We start from the raw sequence: 20,168 nt of genomic DNA, 5'->3' as shown, positions 1-20,168 counted from the left end.
GTTACTTTAAACCAAAACCGCTTAAAAATAGAACCGCTGGATATATATATTTAAAAATAACAAAGACCCTATTAATACTATAGTTCTTAATTACAAATACGTTTTGTAATAAGAAATAACCACTCACTGTAATAAAATACCTATAAATAACATTCATTTTGGCTTATTCATGTATAGCAGTAAAGCAGATTACACTGCGTAGATCTATACACTATTTCCACGTTTTAAGAGTATGGATGGATGGAAATGATTAAAATTAGCTAACATTGAGAGATAGTGAAAATGGCAGCCATTGTCTACAGTAACGGACGCTGCTTTTGTATCAAGTTTGCGAAGAACGAAGATAATCACTGTTTGTTTCAGTGATCTAGGCAAATATAGATGAAAACTAATTAGTGATTGCAGTTCGCATCTCGATCAAGCAACTAGACAGTAATGCAAATCATCTAGTAAAGCTAGATGTTACGCAGCCAAAATGTATGAAGTTTCAGGGATTGTAATTGCATTTTGAAAGACAACCTAGACTAAGATTTTCATTCAATAATCTATGTGAAGTAACATTTATAATAAACATTATAAAATTTAAATGCAATTAAAATTACTAGAAAATGCTACAAAGCCATAGAAGAACAGACATAAGAATAAATTAGATCTACATTTCTCAGAATTTTAATATTTAGAACTTAAGTTTCGACATCAATTTAAACCACATCGCTCCATCAATGAATTTTGGAATTTTATATATTATATCGAGATAATTTTTGTTACTTAAATCATTTTTTTTTCTTACTTAAACAAAATACAAATTTACTTTTAAAAACAGAATATCTTTTTTCATTTTGATTTTACTATTCCCATTTTTGCGCTGCTGACTTTTTCGTATAGGAAGCATACAAAGAAAAAGTTTCGTAGTCATTAAAAAGAAAAGTCGATCTCAAAAATCTGAAAATATATAATGATTTTGAGAATTCGCGATTTGTATTAAATTTAGAATTTGTTTAACGAAAAAGTTCGTTATCTGTTTATTTGCGAATATATGAATGCATTCATTCGAAAATGCAACGAGACAAATTAATTTTGGTATGTAAGCATTTCAGCAATATTTTCCAAACAGTTTTCATTAATTATAACGGAAACACAAACCATATTGCGTAGACATACGGAGTGGGGGGGGGGAACTATTATATTATATTATATTACAGCCGCCTCTGATGATATTCACTAGACTACTATTTAAGATTGTTAAACTGCTAATATGGTTGTTGTTGTTGTTGTTTGAATTGAATCTACGAAATCAATTATTGCAAGAGTAAATTAAAAAGAACAAATACTGCGAAATATAAAGAGGAAGAGAAAATCCTATTCCGAGTTCATATCCAAATAAAACAATTATTTAATCTTAGTTTTAAATGTACGTAATTGGATTTTCTGAAGGATAAGTCTGAATTTCATAATATTAGATGGTGCATTAAATTACATTTAAAAATTTTATGAAAAAGGAAGAAAAGTTGTACAGAAATGAAATTGATAAAATTAAAGTAAGTAAAGTAAAGTAAGTAACATTTTTTTAAGTTTTAAGATTATGCTATTTTCTTACAAAAGGAGTTTTTGCTTTGGAGAATATGGCCATCCATTCCCATAGCGAAGCCATCCAATTCAGGTGAGTATAGCAATTTGTTTAGATTTGACTGTTGTCATTCGACAATGAGTAACAAGTGCGATTTTTGTGCCATGTACTATTGCATTTAGAAAGATATCCCCAAAAGCCAACCCACAAAATCAAGAACAGAACATCTGAAACCAAGAGAAAAAAATTTTTTAATCAGAGGCAACTTTATGTTTACTTAGGTAATTGTACAACTTGCAAAGTTGCATTTTTAAAAACACAATAGTTAATTAACAGAAATGCTTTCAAGAGAATGCCGAAATAAAACCTAACTTGGGCAAAATGAAAAAAAAAAAAAAAAAAAAAACTATACGCCTAACTGCAAAGATTTTTTGTTTTTGTATGTCACAAAAAAGAAGAAAAGAAGAAAAAAAACTACCTCAGCAAGGACATTTAATATTTCGAATGAAACATGCAGACGAAAGAAAGGAAGATGCATCCTCAGGGGGAAGACCGGCGAGGGCACTGGTTTCACTCATCCCGATCTGGTATAGATGCCCATGACCCTCTAGCCTATTTGTGGCCTGACCTTAATTACGTGGCTCAGTCTGCCGGATCCATCCTGAAATCTTAAAAATACGCACGCGAGAAGAAAGAGGCACCATTTTCTTTTCTCTTTCTATTCGCTATTGCATCGCACAGATCTTCTCGTGGGACAATTGGAAATTAATAAAAGGTCCGGCGAGCGACACCAATGCATATTTAAGTAGCTCTGGTTAGATTTTGTGGCTATAGATTAAAAAGCCCACGCAAATATCGAGAGATATCTGATCAATAACAGATGACTATCGCTCACTGGCCTATGCCAGTTCTAAATTGTTATCAGGTCCGGAATACATCCTGAAGCCTGATCGATTTTTGCAATTCAACAAAGGCCGGCAGTACAAAATATACACCAGTAGACAGCATTAAACTAAGTTACGCAAGGAAAAGTTAAATTTTCTAAACTAATTTTATATCAAGTCAAACTCAAACGGGCGGCTAGGAAAGTTAGGTCAGTCATTTCGCCCATTTAATTACTTATGAATATAACAACAATGATGCAATTGGACAATTTTTAATATTCTATATCAACAATTCTGCGAAATAATGAACCCATCCAAGTACTACTGAATGGCACTGAATCGTATACTACATCTTTTAATGGTTCTTTGGTAACTGAAGGTCTTATCTTTCTTGATTTAAAAAAAAAAATACCATGTCTCAATACATTTCGGAATTTCCATACATTTCAAACTTAATTTGCTCGTTTTTATCAAAAGCATAAAGAATTTATGAAAACTGACTTAAATGTCAAAATGGGAGACAAAAAGTAACAACATCCAGATACGAAATGAAAAATTTAATAAGTTTAGCTATAAAGAAAAATTACTGTACAGCAAGAATTTGTGAGCAAAACTTAATTATTCAAGTTTCGTAGACTCGCCTCGAGCCCAAATTATTATCTGCTAGAGAAAAAAATTTTATATTTTGTTCTTGATATTTAAAATTATTCATTTTTCTCCCAATTAACTGATTTCAACCAGATAAATTATTTAAATCATTCATTCCCTCCTATTTTTATCCAAATCATGTTACTATATAGAAACATCTAAGAAGTGAAAGAAGAAGAAGAAGAAGTGAAATCTATCGAATCGTTAAGAAGAGATAATTCTGGTGATGCTTCACTGGACTGGAAAGGATAAAGAAAGGAGAAGGTGGGGTGATATTACACCAGAATATTTTCTTTGTGAACTTGCCATTTGTTTGAAAGTAATTAAAAATTCAGAAGTGCTGCGAATGTAAGTGACGTTCAGGACATAATATGATTTTTTTTTCCTGAACCTTCATCAGCGACTTAATAATAATAATATACAGTATACATCAGGCATGACATTATTATTTATTTATTTTCCAACTTATCATGGTTGATCTTGAAAGGAAATGTACACGCAATAATGCTTCGCCTTCTTAACAATTTCATCTATGATCGTCAATGCACTGCTAAATTGACGGTTCTCATCACTGGGTATAAGTTACAATAGCAGTAAGTATGATCGGCTGAGTTCAACTAAGTAGTCTATGGAATGTGCAAGAAAGAAAAATTCCGCTTTCAGTAGATTATCTTTATGCACAAGAACAAATTATACACGGGAGAATTTTCATAACAAGATTTCTATCAAATTCAGCCAACTGATATCAGCAAACGAAATGATTCATCTAGAATAAACATAAATTTCTAATACTGCCATCCAATCTGTTTCTTTCATATCCAGAAATAGCAAGGAAATTCGTACAAACTGAAAGAACCGTGTCAATATTCGAACCTCAATGTATCATGTTTAAAAATGACATTCATAAGCGTCATAAGAACTACACATTTGGAATAGATTTAAAAAAATAAATGGAAAGAAGATTAAAAGAGCCATTTGATTAAAACAGCAGATATTTAATTATTCTGAAGGTTTATTATTATTCCAGGAACTCACAACTAATGACAGCATATTTTTAAAGTTCAAATAGCAATGAAGCGATCTCCTACATTACAAAAAAAAAAAAAAAAAGGAAAAGATAGGCAGAAAATAAAATTTATTTTACAAACTTAAACTAGTTTCTGTTTGGAAATATCGCGACAACGACACACATAAAAAAAAAAATCATTAATATTCTGAAATATATCAAAAGTGCCAATAAAAGACATCAAAGAAGAATGAATAAAGCAGCAACAGAGATATCCCCAAATCCTTTTAACCTACTCTCTAATAAAGATGAATCTGCATTTTAGATGTTTTTTTCCAAGCGACTGAGAACAACATTTGACACAGAATTACAATGGCAGTCACAAAATCACATAACGAATTTGATATATTTACTCATTGCGTCTTTGAATGATCGCGTTTGCATATTTCTAAAAGTACAGACCGACAGACGTTCAACCGCTTGTAGTATTTGGCTCAGAATTTGATAGATGTTAAAGCTATGTATCGAATTTTATCCATCTAGTTCTCTTCACTTCGCAGCCATCGTGTTCATTCCTATTTAAATAGCCGGAGAGACAGATTTCTTCTGAAGAAATTTTGATCTACAAACGTTCAGTGTAATGACCATATACCCAATTCTATGCGTCTAGTTCAAAGCATTTTTGAGTTATCTTTGTCACACACTTCGAACTCAGGAAGGACTGAAATATGGAGATCTATCAAAATTTCCGAGTTCGCATTTTTTTACAATACTTATTATATACTTCATATACAAGAAAACAAAAAGGAAAATCCCATTAGAGATTATTCATCACAGAATTAAAGTATTTTCTGCTTGTACAATGTATAGTTATAAAATGCAGGCTGCGAATCTTGAAAAAAAAAACTTTCCTCTGGATTACTAAAGAAAAAATCTCATATAATATTGCCTTATGTGAAGAACAGATTACTTTAGAAGAAATAGAAGGGAAATTTTCAATTTACAGCAGCAATTTGTCCTATATACATATACACGTATTATAATTAAAAAGAATAACACAAAACTTCCTCCACAATAAATTTACATATTGGGATTCAAGCCTAAGAAAAACAGTAAAACGTCTCTCTTTGACTTTATTACTTATAATTTCTATGAATTCTGTTTTCATTTCACAGGATGCCTTACGCAAGTAGCTATATTTGTCATTTACAAAACGCCATTTTAATGAGGATGAGGCAGGCGTGATTCAACAACTGACACCGCATTTCACGGAGCATATTCATGCAGAATGACATAAAAACGGGTGTAGTAGGAGAGGTGATGAAAAACGTTTTCACTAAATGGCCAAGCGTTCTCGTTATGAATCGGATGACCTTGAAAAATCGCGAAGAATAGATCACTTCAGGCCTGACATTATAGTTAGGGTATAAAAAATATAGCTGATGGCAGCAAACCGTCCTTCCATATTTTAAATATAAAAAACATATACAATAATTAGTTAAACAGAAGTAGTTACACAATCATTTTACGCGAAATATGGGTATGGAAATGAAGATGTTTTGCTTTTCATAAGAAATGTAAAATTTGTACGACAGAGTCGTTTCATTGGGCATAAAAGATTTTTTTAACGCTGCAGACAAACAATTTGACTAAATGATAGAATATTCGTTAAAAATATAATATAAAAGAAGTACATAGGAAATATTATTCGGAAAGATACTTTTATATTTCTAAAAAGTACAGCAATATTTACAAGAGTAAACGGATTGAATGAGCACTTTGAATGAATTTCAGTATTTCGGAAGTCCAAGAGTGCATTCATAAATTTAAAAAGGGCATATAAAGCCTTCTTATCATGATATAATTTAAGAAATTTCAGTATAAAGATGTAATTCGTACATCCTCAACGGTAATGCTCCAGAAATTTCTACTTAATGATATATAGTCAACAAAAAGTAGCGTTTTGAGTTGCACACATAACTGGAAAATTAGAATGACTGAAACAAACGAAAGAATAATCACACAAGCACATTAAAATATATACATCAACGTTCGTTGTCTTTTAGAAATGATGACTACGTTTATTTGCTGCTTCACAATCAGATTATGAAATTTTACAATCCTCTCTTCTACGACAAGAAAATTAACATATCAATTTCAAGGTTCACAGGGGCTAGAAATCAAAGCCTTTAACTTTTGACAAACTTGAAAATAAATTAAAACTGATAATATTCAAGAAAGTCCACCAGGAGCCGAAGAAAGATAGCTAGGGCCATAAACAAGGCAAAAAAGTGATAAAAACGCTTCGAATCCTTTCTAGAATCCGGAGCTTCCTCTACCCAGTGCGCGTGTGTAAGTAGAAGATGGGGCCAGAGCAAACATCACAGAAGATAAGGAGGTCTGAAACGCATTCTTCACACAACTGAAGAAGCGACGAGATAAGGATCGAGTAGGCAGTAAAAGGAGCAATTTCTCGGCCATAAAGGGTTCTAATAGAAAAGTCTTGAAATGGTTTTAGAAACAAATTAGATATAAATGATCACAGTAGGGATCAAAAGAATATTGGATATCATCCAGAAAACAAAGCAACTTTTGAGCACACTTCTGATAACTGTCATGAATATTGAAATATTATATAATTATCATCAATGCTCAAATAACTGATTGTAAGCCCAAGGGTCGAAGTAAACAGTAAAATCTACCACAATGTTTCTATTTCTTAAGTTTTTCTACATAATAAACTCCCGATTATCCGTGAAATGAGAGAACCGGAAACTACAGATAATCTGCTGTCACCGAAAAGGGATAGAAATCAACATGAACAGGCATTTGAAATAAATTTTATTTATAGAAGGAAGCCTATTATGACTCAATAAAAAGTAGATTCCCGAATTTAAAGCTAATTAGTTAACTTTTTACACAAAAGTGAACCTTTGTTGTTGTTCTGCATTATGCTAAGACATCTTTTTTTATTCGTAACTGAAATGTTTTTAACAACAGCGGAAAATCAAGATGACTGTACTTGAAGGAAAACCGAGAAAATAAAAAATAAAAATCGTCCCAATTTTTTGAATTTGGTACGATTAGTTCAATCATTAATTAATAAATATAGTTCCCCCATTCTGCAATTACGAGGAGTTTTTATTATTATATTATTATTGTGGCTGTTGTTGTTGAAGAAGAAAAGAGGTCGCGCATATAAGACAACGAACAACTGATCTAAACAATGTAATTCAACTAAGTTTCCTTTTTTCACGATCTAAGAAAAAGCTTATATTCCATAGATTTAAAAAAAAAAAAATTTTAAAAAAATCCGAAAGCTTCAAACTCTAATGAAAACCGGTTGGCAAAAGCAAATTCAGTTTTTAATTTCATATTTCGAACATTATTCACTAATTAACAAAGAGTCGTGAAGGGAATAATGAAATTATGTCTAATGGAGTAGCAAATGCAATGACGGTGCAAATCGAATTACAGCGAACAATATCAGTAGCAAAAATATTTGCACTGATCTTTAGAATTTCCCCTCGTATTCAAATTTCAATGATGCAAACTTAAGAGTCACATATGAGCAGAAGGAAAGAAAATGCTCATCCAACGAATAATCCATTTAAAAACCACGATTCATTTTACTTTCCAATGATTTAAAGGAGTATATTATGAGATTCATTTTAAATTAAATAACATTTTAACATCATTTTTTATCAGTTCTGTATAAATTTCAATAGCGAGCTTTTTATTATATTCTTCAATGCTAATAAGCAAATCTAACAAATCACATTAATAAAATGACATGGTTAAAGTAATTCTTTACTATCATTGAATGCTATTTTTTTTATCTACATAAGCAAATGTAGTCGCGATGCGATATTTCAAAAATAATAATAATTAATCAAGCAGCAGAATTAAACTTTATTTACTATAAATTAATGCCCTTGCACACAAAAACGCAGAAAATATGTTTCGAAAGAAAATAGAGCGATGAAAACTTCTGGCAGAGAGTGGTGGCGAACTGGAATGAAAAGTGCCGGTGAACGCAGCGGAGGAAAGATGAGAGGCTTGAAATATAAAGGCAGCAATCGGAAGCAGCAGCAGGGCAGAAGTATTGGACAAGTCATAAACAACATCATTTTCCCGGAAGTCGGGACGAAATAAGAACAAAACAGGCGCATACTACTCTTTTTATACGAATGTATTTCAAATCCCTGTTGTTATATTTTGCTGATTGCCTGGCAGTTGCGGTAATGACTTATTTGATACAAATCGGGCTGTATCAAACCGGCTGCATTTGCTGATTTTTTTTCGTACGTGCTGTCCGTTCTAAACTAAAACAGATTTTCAAGTTCATTAAAATTTTAAATTTTATCGATTTTCATTTCCATCATCGCTTTTGGCGCTTCTAAAAAGAACTGCATAAAATCAATATTTCTCAATTGTATACATCAATCTTTCAAAAAAAAATGCATCAACGATTATCATATGCGTTTGCACTAATATCAAAAGGACAAGCGTAAACTCATGCAAAGTTTTAATCTGTCTTGTTTACCTTTGAGTTCCCGGTCTTCCGCTTTCCTCTTTTTCCTGCCCAGTATCCACGGCCGCCGCCTCATCGCTCCCTTGTTTAACTATGCAAGTAGAAATAATCCAATGCTTGAGTAAGTCCGACAAGCGATAAGCGAGCAACAAGAGATTACGAGGGGCTTTACGAATAGCCCAGTATAATCACCTCACGATTACGGCACTCCCGCGCGACTGGGAGGAATCCCCGGGTTGCCGCATGGAGAATTCTCGCCAAACGATTCGTGAATGGTGAAGATGCGAAATTTGAGTTAGAAATTCGAAACGATTTAGTGATGCGTGTCCGTATAAAGTCAGAGATGTTAAAAATTAATGAACTAGATATTCATTAGAATTCTCGACTGAAAAGAATGATTTATTCATTACATAAATGTTCTACTTCGAAATTATGCGAGGGATCTGTTCGAAGAGAAATCTTCCAATTTTGAATCACGGTCAGATGTTGAAGAATTATCGTCCGCACACATATGTCACACCAGCACATTCAAACAACCTGCATGCGTAGCGGAGCATCGGTAGGAAATCATAACTAGCAAGGTTCGACAAGCTAAGAAAAATTTACATTTTACTGGACTTTTTTTTTATCATCATGATGTCTTATAAGCATTTCCAAAGAAAATTAATGCCTTCCACAGTTATTAAAAAAGTAGAGTAACTTCTTTTGAAAGTTAGATTCTGTACTAATACCATACAACACGTTGATAATATGGAATACTTTTTATTTTAAATATATACACTATCTCTAACGATTTTGTTGACACTATTGTTTGAGATTAAGTTGACAACATACAAATATTGCCTTGTTTAAATCAGCAGTCAAAAATGCTTCTTTTTTTTTATCGCATTTATTTGTTACTAGTTGCCTCAGGCAACCCACTGGTTCGCTGGGAGTAGTGGTTATATTTGATTTCAGGAAATTCTTTTTATTATTCATGATTCCACCAAATTTTATGAGGTTGAAGCCCAGTAATTTAAATTGTCTTATGTAAGTTATGTTTAACCCTTTCTAGGGCAATGGGAAGTATGCTTCCCACCAAATTCATCAATCTTTGTATGGAATTATGTAGTTTTGCGTTAAGTTCTGGCAAATATTTCAATCAGACGGAAACTTAGATGCTTCATTTCTTTATCACACATAAAATGGTGGGCATTGATTTGTTACTTAATTATTAATTAACCTAATTAATTAATCAAAAGAAATTTATCTAATAAGCAAAATGAGTCACTTTTCTTAAGCCAATGACAATCCTAAAAATATTTTAATATATCATGACTAGAAAAAAATAGCCCTTTAAAGGGTTAATGTGTACATGAACTTTTCAAATGGAGGCAGTCTCATAACATCGTACAACATAGCGTTATCAAAATCAAAAAATATCTATCCTCTAAATTTCGCGATATAGAAGCTTCAATTTTTTATTTGTCTTTAAACTGTATAGATATTAAACAGAATCCTCCTTCTTTTGTTTTCAACAAGGAAAGAAATTCAAACATTTAAATATTTGATAAAACAATGAAAACGATTTGAATTTCAAAACAATGTGATGTATTGTTGGAAATTAGAGAATTTTTTTTTCTTTTTAATTTCGTAAAATTCAGCAAAAATTTGCATGATTATTAAATTGGTATCATTAAAAAGAATTTTTTTTAATTCTGAAACGATGCAAAATTTATTTTTGTGCAATAATTATATTCGGAAGTTACTGAATAAAAACACCAAAATTCAGTTTAATTTTTAATTCATTAAAATTCTATTTAAAATTTCAAAAAAAATAGCTCCTAAGTACACATATCCACCCTCTAAAGTATACATATGCCAAATTTGGCAGCCATAGGCCAAACGGTCTAGCCTATAGAGCGTTAACACACACAATCAACATATTAAAAGAACTCTAAAATACTCTTATATATTCATGTAGACATGGTAGAGATATTACATACGTACACGATCTTTAAAATTCCATTTATGTCACTATTAATAACCAAAAATACAATTACAAAACAAAACTAAGATATTGGTAAGAATTTCGGAAAATAAAAAGCATTGCTTGTCTATTAATATTCCGTCAATCAAGGATGTGTGCATTTCAGACGCCATCTGAGATAACAAGTAGTGAGCGGTAGAAATCTGAGAAATATCAAGGCAGAGCTGATGATTTCCGAGAAGCGTGAATCACCCCATTCATCTATCAGATCGCGCAGGCTTCTGAAAGGCATAAGCAGTAATGACGGGAAATCGGATGTGCCGAAGAAAGGGTTTCCTGTAAAATAAAAAGAAAAGGCTCGATTTTCACAAGAGCAAAAGAACTTGGCAGCTAGGGCAACTGAAACAAAAACAGCCCATTGCAAGCACACCATTTAGTTACTTTAAATATCAATTATACAGCAAAGACCTACTAAAGGCTAAGAAACTAGGAATACGAAAGACTTCAAATTAAAAAGGATAGGAGTATCAAACCATTGACATCTATTTCTTCAAGAACATCTGCCTAATATTTATATCTTCAAGGCCTGTTCACACATCTAATTTGTGCCGGAAAAGTTATTAACGACAAAATGTCGATGAAGCAATTTCTCGCCAAGATGAGGTGACGGAAAAGCAACTAACGGCACATTTCCCCGGAAGTATCAGGGAAATCAAAATAAGACCAGCACTTCAGTCAAAGAAAAAAAGATTCATTGGAATAATTTTAAGCCACACAAAGAGATAACTATTATTTATGTCATTGGAAATGGCTAACCGCCTTTGGCGACCAGCATATTCGTCCAAATTAAGTTAAATATTAAAGAAGAAAGCATATTTTTTAACTTCATCTGGTTATTTGATAAGACCAAAAAACATGAATTTAATAACATAAGTAAAAAAAATTTTAAAATGTACATACGAAAAGAAAAGGGGGGAAGTGAAAATCAAACTTTGGAATTAATGTCTAAAAAAAGTTTTTTTTTATTATTATTATTGTTATAATTTTAACATTAGCAAAAGAATGTGATTGAATACTTTGATGGATGAATCTGAATTTTATCATAACATCAAAAATGAAATACTACAAATTGTGGAATTTAAAAAAATTGTTAAAAATAAAAGAAACATTATACAGAAATGAAAATATTATTAAAGAGGTCATTTTTTGAATTTTAAGATAACGCAGCAGTAAAAACTTTCGTTGAAACAGTTGAACTTGAATATATACAGGGGGGGGGGATTTTGCGACAAAGGATGTTATCCCATAGGAGCGAAAAAATGATAGTTAATGGATATCAAAATACTTGAGGACTTGAATACAGATGATTAGATGATGTTTGCTTGCGAGAGTTTGAGACAATTATTTAACTTAACAATTAAAGTGAATTATTTACAAATGACTGTTGCCATTCGATAAAATGTAATAAGAATGTCACGCACGTTAGTGTTTTATATGTATAAATATTTCAATCATCCCAACATTCCAGAGCATGAAGTCCATGAAAACTCAGAATTTTATTTTCAGCATCCCGCAAATGAGAATTGTGTGCTTCCCATATGTATTTTGCACGTTCTTTTTCCAACCGTTTAAAATCCAAATGACACAGAATCATTATTTTCCTAAGAAGATCACATCCTTTAAATAGCTGCATTTTTCAGTCACCGATTGAAATACAGAAAGACAGACGATCAATTCCTTGACAGATTTAGATCAAAATTCTGATGCGAATCCACACTTTCGATGAACGGGCTATTTTATTATATTATAACTGACTATTTGCTTTCAGCAGTTATCGTGTTCACCTTGCATTCTTCCTGAGAATAGAGGTCTTTATAAATTTGATGTCATTATCACATACCCAATTTCATTAGCGTTTTTGAGTGATCCTGTTAACAGAAATATTTCCAAGGATTTTGGAAAGCTAATCAGGCACTGACTCTTATAATCCAAAGTTTATATCTCAGTCCATACAAAGGGATCTTTTTTCTTCACAACTCAAGAGTGACATGAAAAAAACAATTCTTTTTTCATCTCTCCTAAGTGCTTCTAATATATCATAATGCTATGCATAACTATGTTTACATTACTGATAATAGAAGACTCAATACACAATTTCGTTTCAAATGTTGCAAACTTCGTGAGAAATATAAGATCGATCGATCTGCAACTTAAAAGCACGGGTGGAAAACTTCTTAAGACGCTGAGATAAAGATAAATGAGAGATAAAGATCTAAGATAAAAGAGAAACTAAAATATATAACAAAATTCACTTACATTCAGATTTCTTCATGGAATCGTCTCCGTTGAAGAAAGACTATGTATCCAAAGATATATTACAAAGAGGTAAATCCATTGTTCTAAATAAAGAAAACATTATGGATTTTAATCTATAAGCATTTTAACATTTCAGTATAAATATTACAAAAAAAGGATTTTTAATAAATGTTTGCGAATGTTTTTGCTTTGCTATCTCTAAATAAAATTTAACTAGAAAATCCAGAAAATCAAAATAAATTATCGACATTTGGGTGCATAGTTCTTAGTAATATTGAATGCAGAGAAGTGAATTTTTAAAAAATAATACTGGCAAAAAAAAAAAGAAACTCACTTTAAGAATTATCTGATTTGTTTCTCAATCATTATAATATTCATCAATGAGATATGTTTAATTTCGTAGGCATTAACAACAGTTTAGAAAAAAGGATGTATGGTCAATTTTATTGTTTTTATAAGTTGACTTCGTCATACATTTCATGAAATTTGATATTTTCTGCACTCTTTGAAATCCTGTGCAATAAAAAAAATGTTATTTCTGCATTTGGAATAGATTTCATTAAAAAATTTATTGTCTTGTCAGATTAAAACATAAAAACTCATCTTCTCTGAAATACCATTCGCTATTTATTTACAAAAATATTCATTACAAATGAGTTCGTAAAAAACAAGACCGGTTTCTAATCATCTATTTCTGAGTACGCATCTAATTCGCGTGCCAAAAGTATTGTTAATAACCCAGTGATCCATACGCATCTGGGCATTTTGAGTTGTGAACTTAAGGATTCTCCCCTTTTGCACATAATGAAGAACTATGGTCTTTTATTTATTTTTTTAAGTACACTATTTTCTTTAATAATTTTTTTTAAAAAAAATTAACACATCGATGTAGAAAAAGAGAACAAAAAAAAATCGGCATAAGTCCTAAGGGGGCATGAAATAAACCGTTTAAAGAATATGCTTCGAATCAGTTCAAATGGTGATAAATTTCAGGAAGAATCAATAAACCGTCATATTATACAGTCCCATCTTACATTCTTTATCCTCATGTAGCTAGAATAGTGGATTCCAAAATTTAATTGGTCTAGCCCAATTGGCGTATGCCATTTGAACACAATTCAGCGCAAAATATTTTTTAAATTCATATATTTAATTTCCTTCCCATTAGTCAGAACTCTTAAATTCAGTAAGTATCCATTTTGAAAATGTTTCGATTTTCAGCTACATACTCAATTTAGAATTTGTCCTTGTCAGAGAAATAATTTTTTAATAGAATATCAGGTGCAAAGACCAGTTCCAATGGGAGAAATAAAAATAAAAATAACTGAAATAAATTTAGTTGAAAATCTGCAATATCGTTCAAGGTTCATCAAGTCGTCCGATTCCTGTCCAGCAGCCATCAAGATTCCTTGCCTGAGCCATGAAATGAATACTTTAAAACTATCTTCAGTTAGATGAATTATTTTCTTCAATGCGAATAGATTAAATCTAGTTAGTTTCTTACATTAATCTTCTTTCTTAACATAAGCATCGTGAGACACAATTATAGCAGTCAATAATCTTTCTATACTGAAAACTGTAAAAATTAATCCATCCCTTCTATTTTATAACATCTACATTTCATAAATTCATCAAAAATAAAAACTTGCGATTAAAAATCAAATTTTCCATCAAAGCTTTAAAAAAATATTGGTCACAAGGACCAAAAAATGCATTTCTATCACTAAGATTTTAGTAGCATTTAAAAATCATTAAATTAGAAAAATAAAAAAAACAATAGAAAAAATTTAAGTAATTGAAGCTATATAAAATTTAAAAAATTTGGCCAAAAATAGAAAATGCATTTTTAACTGCATTTCATTTAATTTTTTTTAATTGAACACTGAAAATGAGAGAAGTATCGTTTTACAGCATTTGTCATGCTCTTTCTAGAGGTATTTAACATCATGTAAGTCAATACACATTTTAAGATTTTAAATTTATCCCATGAAAAGTAAGCAATGTAAATACCTGACAAATTATAAATTTTGTATGATGATGAGTTACTTATTTAAAAAAAAAAAAAAAAAAACTAACTAAAGCATGATTTTTTTTTTTTTATTAATACTTGAATTTAACTGAATAATAATAAAAAAATGCTAATTTTTTTACACTTGTATGAAAATAAATATGAACATAAACATGAAGAAAGATTACAGTAGTGAGTCTAAAGATTTTTATTTAATAGGAAGATATGTTTAGCATCTTTTGTTGTATTTTTGGTAAATTTATTTTGTATACAACACTTTCAAACGTAATGTAACTTCCTTAAATGGGAGTCCCAAGATTTACTTTAATCAAAACACTCATTATTCACACCCACAAAATGTCGTTTCTAGGATATGAGAATGATGTACAGGTGGTGAATAAAAATAGTTTTTACTTCATTAAGTTTTCCATTTTTCTATAAAATTATCAGTTTCCTTCATAAATAGTTGCGATATAGCCTAATAAGTCTTTTAATTATAGTTTATCTGGAGACTAGCACTTTCCCAACCAGCAAATCATTCTGGAATAAATTCTATTCATGGAATAAAGTTAAAAATTCTAAAATATGCATTTTTTTTTTAAAGAATTACATTTTTATTTACATTTTGATGAACATTGTTTTAATATTATGCTATCTTGTATACCACAAGAAAAAGCATGAAAAATACCATACTTGATAGCTCTAAAACTCAACTGAGAGAGCTGCTTGAGCAATTTAAAAAAATTCTGTTCACCTTTTTTTTTTTTTTTTTGACAAATTTATGAAATTTTACATAACTGTGATTCAAAAATGAGTTTAAGAAAAGTTCAACAAAATGAAAATAGTATTAAGTTGAACTCTTAGAGTATATCTAGATAATGACTAACATTAAACTTTTGATATTGAATAATTTTACTTATCTTACTATTATATTCATCCAAAAATAGCAAAAAATTAAAGCAATATTAATAGTTTGATATAATTTATGTTGTTTAAACATATATATAAAATTAAGTAAATGTTTGTTTGTTTGTTTGGTGCTATACAGACTTGAAAAAAGATGGCACGCATCCATAAGCCATAACTCCATTGATTGTTTACTTGAGTAATCAAATAGGAAAATTAAACACGAGTTTCCATATTTTTGTCAACGAATCTGAGCTATGACTATTGGAGAAAAATGCAATACAGTTTTGATACTAAGAATAACTAGTAGATAGAGGAGAAAAAAGTAAGTTTGACGCATTTTAACAATACCAAAAGATGACTACCAAATTTTGAAAATGACTCCAGACGTGAAACTAAAAAACTGCTGGGGAACTAATTTAAAACAGTTAAAATTATAATTATTATATCTTGAGAGAAAATAGAAAGCTACTGCAACTCAAAAGTTAAAGTTTTTTTTTTAAGTTAATTGATGAGAAAAATTAATTTCATTAATAAGATAATATAATATATATACATCATTAAAACTTTTAATAAGCAACAGTTTAGTTCAAACGCATATTACTTTTTCCAAATTTTCCAAGAATTACACAGTTATTTTTCTCATAGCACGTGTATTTTCTCTCGTTAATTTTCGTCTTTATTTAATCTATGTTTATCAAAATGTGCAGATAAACTGCCAGGAACTTTTGAACTGATATTATGAAATAATTTTATAATCATTTCTAAACTCAGTCACTTGTACTTTTTACTATAAGATTATATTTTCTCAAAGTTTTGCATCAATGCTTAGAACTAGGCACTTCACCCAAAATCTCTATTTACAATTATTTAATTTTAATCATATGATTTTGCCCAAACAATAACTGCTGCTATGTAGATCTACTAAATTTTAGCAGTTTATATATGTGTGAGTGTGTAATTATATTTTAAAACTTAATTTAATCCTAATTAATTTCCTAAATTTTTAGCCTAGTTCAGCCCAGGTCAAAGTCATTCTAAAATATTCTCTTATTTCCTGATCCCATTCCACTTTTTCTATTTAATTAATTCAACTGAAGCTTTGTAAAAATAATTGCATCAACGGTTCCCACGTGCCAAGTGAAGGGATAGAGAATCACTGATGTAAACAGATTCTTCTAAAGGATCACTGTCTTTCCCTTGTCAAGGTCGACATGTGTGAGAAATTCCAATCAGAAAATCTCAAGTTATATAAGACCAGGGATAAAATGTTCAGCTTGCCCTCATTTTTTCCTTTCGCTCTGAGTCGTTCTGTGTTGTGTGTGCTTGTCGCTCCTGCTTGCAAATAATGTGTGCCGCTCTGGGATGAAATAAAATGACGTCAAAAAAAAAAGTCTCTTCACTGACTTCGAAACTGCCTTCTTATTAAAAAATTATATGCTTACACACACACACACACATATATATATATATATATAATATTATTAAAGAAAATATCATTTTTATATCTAAGGAGGAGGAGCTGCTGTTTGGGTAAATATATATTAAAAAAATATTCATCTTAATAAATCAGGGTGGTTACAAAAGCCGTCTCCCCGACTTATAGCTACTAACTATATTAGTTTCCTGGTTTTCACCCTATTCAGAATCATTGTATATGTACAATGTTCTTTATTAAAAGTGTTTTTGAATTATTTAATACAAAAAAATCATATATATTCATGAAAATAAAGGTTTTTTAAAAATGGAATGGACATCCTAAAAAAACTATTAAAACTGAATATTGCATTTCTTACATGCAAAAAATACTATATTTTAACATTATTTTTAATACTATATTTTAAATAAATATTTTAACGAAATACTTTGCATCTAAGGAAATTTTATAAGTACTCCTTACAACATAAATTAAATTATGTTAACAATAAAGTTTGTGATTTTTGCTCAAAATTTTAAAACAATTCCATAATTAATTAATATTTGTACAGTACCAGAATTATATGTTTTAGCACAAATATAAAAATACTATGATAATATGCACCAACCAATATATATTTTAGCAAAGATTTAAACAAAAGAAACTGCCAAAATGTTATTTTAAAATTTTTTTTCTTTAATAATTCTTAAGAAATTACTTTCTTTCATCAAAAACTTGTGCTTTTATTAAAAAAAAATAATAGGAGTTTCAATTCTATTTATTATTACAAATAATATTAAACATAAGATTATTAATTATCAAGACTAATTCCATTATAACAACTCAAATAATAAATAATAATTGCTTAACTAATACAATTAAAATGAAAAAAATATAAATAATAATCGATTATTAATTTCACAATTGAAAGATCAATTATTAGAATAATAATAAAATAAATACTTCGTTTAAAGCAACCAATCCTGCTTTGAGTAAATTTCAAAAATTTTAAATTTTTTTTCTTTTTTTGCAAAATTTTGAAGTTCTATTTTTTTTTTTTCCCCTCAACTTTTAAACTATCTTTTTGAGATGAATCAAAACTTTATTTATTTATTACTATTGTGTTTAATTCTTTGAGCTCATACACTATTTGCCTATTTTCTTTCCAAATTTTCGCCTAATTCCTTTTATTCCTTTCATTTCTTCTCTTTATACTCTTCATATTTAGTTCATGAATTTCTCACACTTAAAATCAATTATTTTGATACTAAAAAATTACTTATTCAACTGTTTACTTGAATGCTGTCATAAATAATTCTTCTTGCAGTGAATATTTATTCCTTCAGACAATCTTTAATCGAGTTAAAATTTTCAACATCACTATTGCCCTGAGAAAGGATCATTATCATCTTTAACAATGAGATATGGCACCATTTCAAGTTTTTTGACTCGAGAATAGCTAGAAACTAAATTTATCTCGCCTTTCTGAAAGTTCCATTATGGTTGGTGTTAGCAACTTTCAACAATTTACTTCTTATCATTACGAAATTTCAAAAAGCAGTTACACCCTGAAAGAAAGTTGTCCTTGGTTGCTGTTATTATGAGCATTTTGGCGACATTAGGCTTTGGATAAAGAAATGATAGTGTAAAATCGTTGACTGCTCGCATGATTAGCAAGAAATGCTTTCATTTGCAATTTTTCCCCAATTTTTAGATATTTTTATAAATTTCCTTGATAACTCTGTAAATGTTGTTTTTAAGCATTCTTTCATATCCCATGATACAACAGTATCATTCACTGAAATTCCACACAAGGATAAGGAAATTTTAGCTGATCATTTCATTCAGTTTACTTCTGATTCCCTAACAAAGATTCATTCTCCAATTACCCATCTCTGTTCACAACACAAGCATGCATGAAAAAGGGTGCAGACAACACTAGGTAGATTTCGATTAACAAACATAATTGTAGTCCATCTTTACAAAGAGCATTCAGAACTTAAATGAACAATTCTAGTACTGCTATTCTAGTACTGCAATTCAGAAGAAAATCAAAGAAAGGATGAAAAATAGAAACACCATAACACATTCGACAAAATATCTGAAGTAAAGTAATAGAGCAAAAAGTCAATGAAGCCTTTTGTTAGTCAAATTTCATTATTAGAAAATAGCTTATTGACAGACAAATATCTTGTTAAATATCTTCTAAGAAATATTCTTTTCTACAGAATCAAGATTCAGATGAAATTTAAAATGAATAGATCCTCGAATTACTAGATGAATCAATGTTGTTACTAGAGGACTTATACTTTTAATTACTGATATTTGGATTGAAATGTTAAAATTTCTATGTGAATATGTCTAATAACAGGTTAATTGCCTATTTTTCAATAGATTTTAATGATAAGACTTTGAATGGATCTATGATTATTTTACCACACAGCATGGGATCCTAATAACAAACTTTTAAAATAGCAATAATTACTCAGTTTTATTGCTTAAAAAAACAAATAAAAAATTACAGCAACTCTTAAATAATATAATATGTTTAAGAGAAATATAAATATTTTATTTTATTTTATCTAAGGTAAGTAATTTACTGAAATTAAAAGTAGATAATTTTATGATAATTTTAATCCATTCTTACAACTTGTGTTGGGTTGAGGAAAACGAAATACACAGCTTACCTTCTGATACATGCAAATGTAATGAAATAAATGATAAAATCAAATTGTTAAATGATATATTCATTTATTTCAAGATAAGAAAATTAAATTCAATAGTTATAAACAATATGGAAAGCAAATTCTTTCACATGTTATGAATAGGGAAAAAAATCCAAGAGATAATTGATGAGGATGGAAGCCATTCTTATTCATCATCAACATTTTTTTTAAATTTTTCTTTTCAAAA

At 29.8% G+C, this 20,168-nt stretch overlaps 1 protein-coding gene across 2 annotated transcripts in view; it reads right to left on the bottom strand.

Moving 5' to 3' along the window:
* Positions 1 to 20,168, bottom strand: part of LOC129962572 (phosphatase and actin regulator 4-like) — a 130,234-nt gene that overhangs the window by 108,752 nt on the left and 1,314 nt on the right. Inside the window, exon 2 of one of the 2 annotated variants that reach the window (XM_056076346.1) lies at positions 12,925 to 13,007. In XM_056076346.1, the coding sequence (XP_055932321.1) occupies positions 12,925 to 12,940 (16 nt within the window). In that variant the 5' untranslated portion in view covers positions 12,941 to 13,007. Of the gene's footprint in view, positions 1 to 8,651; positions 8,817 to 12,924; positions 13,008 to 20,168 lie in introns of those variants that run through there. The other variant, XM_056076342.1, reaches the window with a different exon arrangement.

This window comes from Argiope bruennichi, chromosome 3, assembly GCF_947563725.1.
Source record: "Argiope bruennichi chromosome 3, qqArgBrue1.1, whole genome shotgun sequence".
Lineage (NCBI taxonomy): Eukaryota > Metazoa > Arthropoda > Arachnida > Araneae > Araneidae > Argiope > Argiope bruennichi.
The sequence above is the reverse complement of the archived record's forward strand: the minus strand, read 5'-3'. Positions and strand labels throughout refer to the sequence as shown.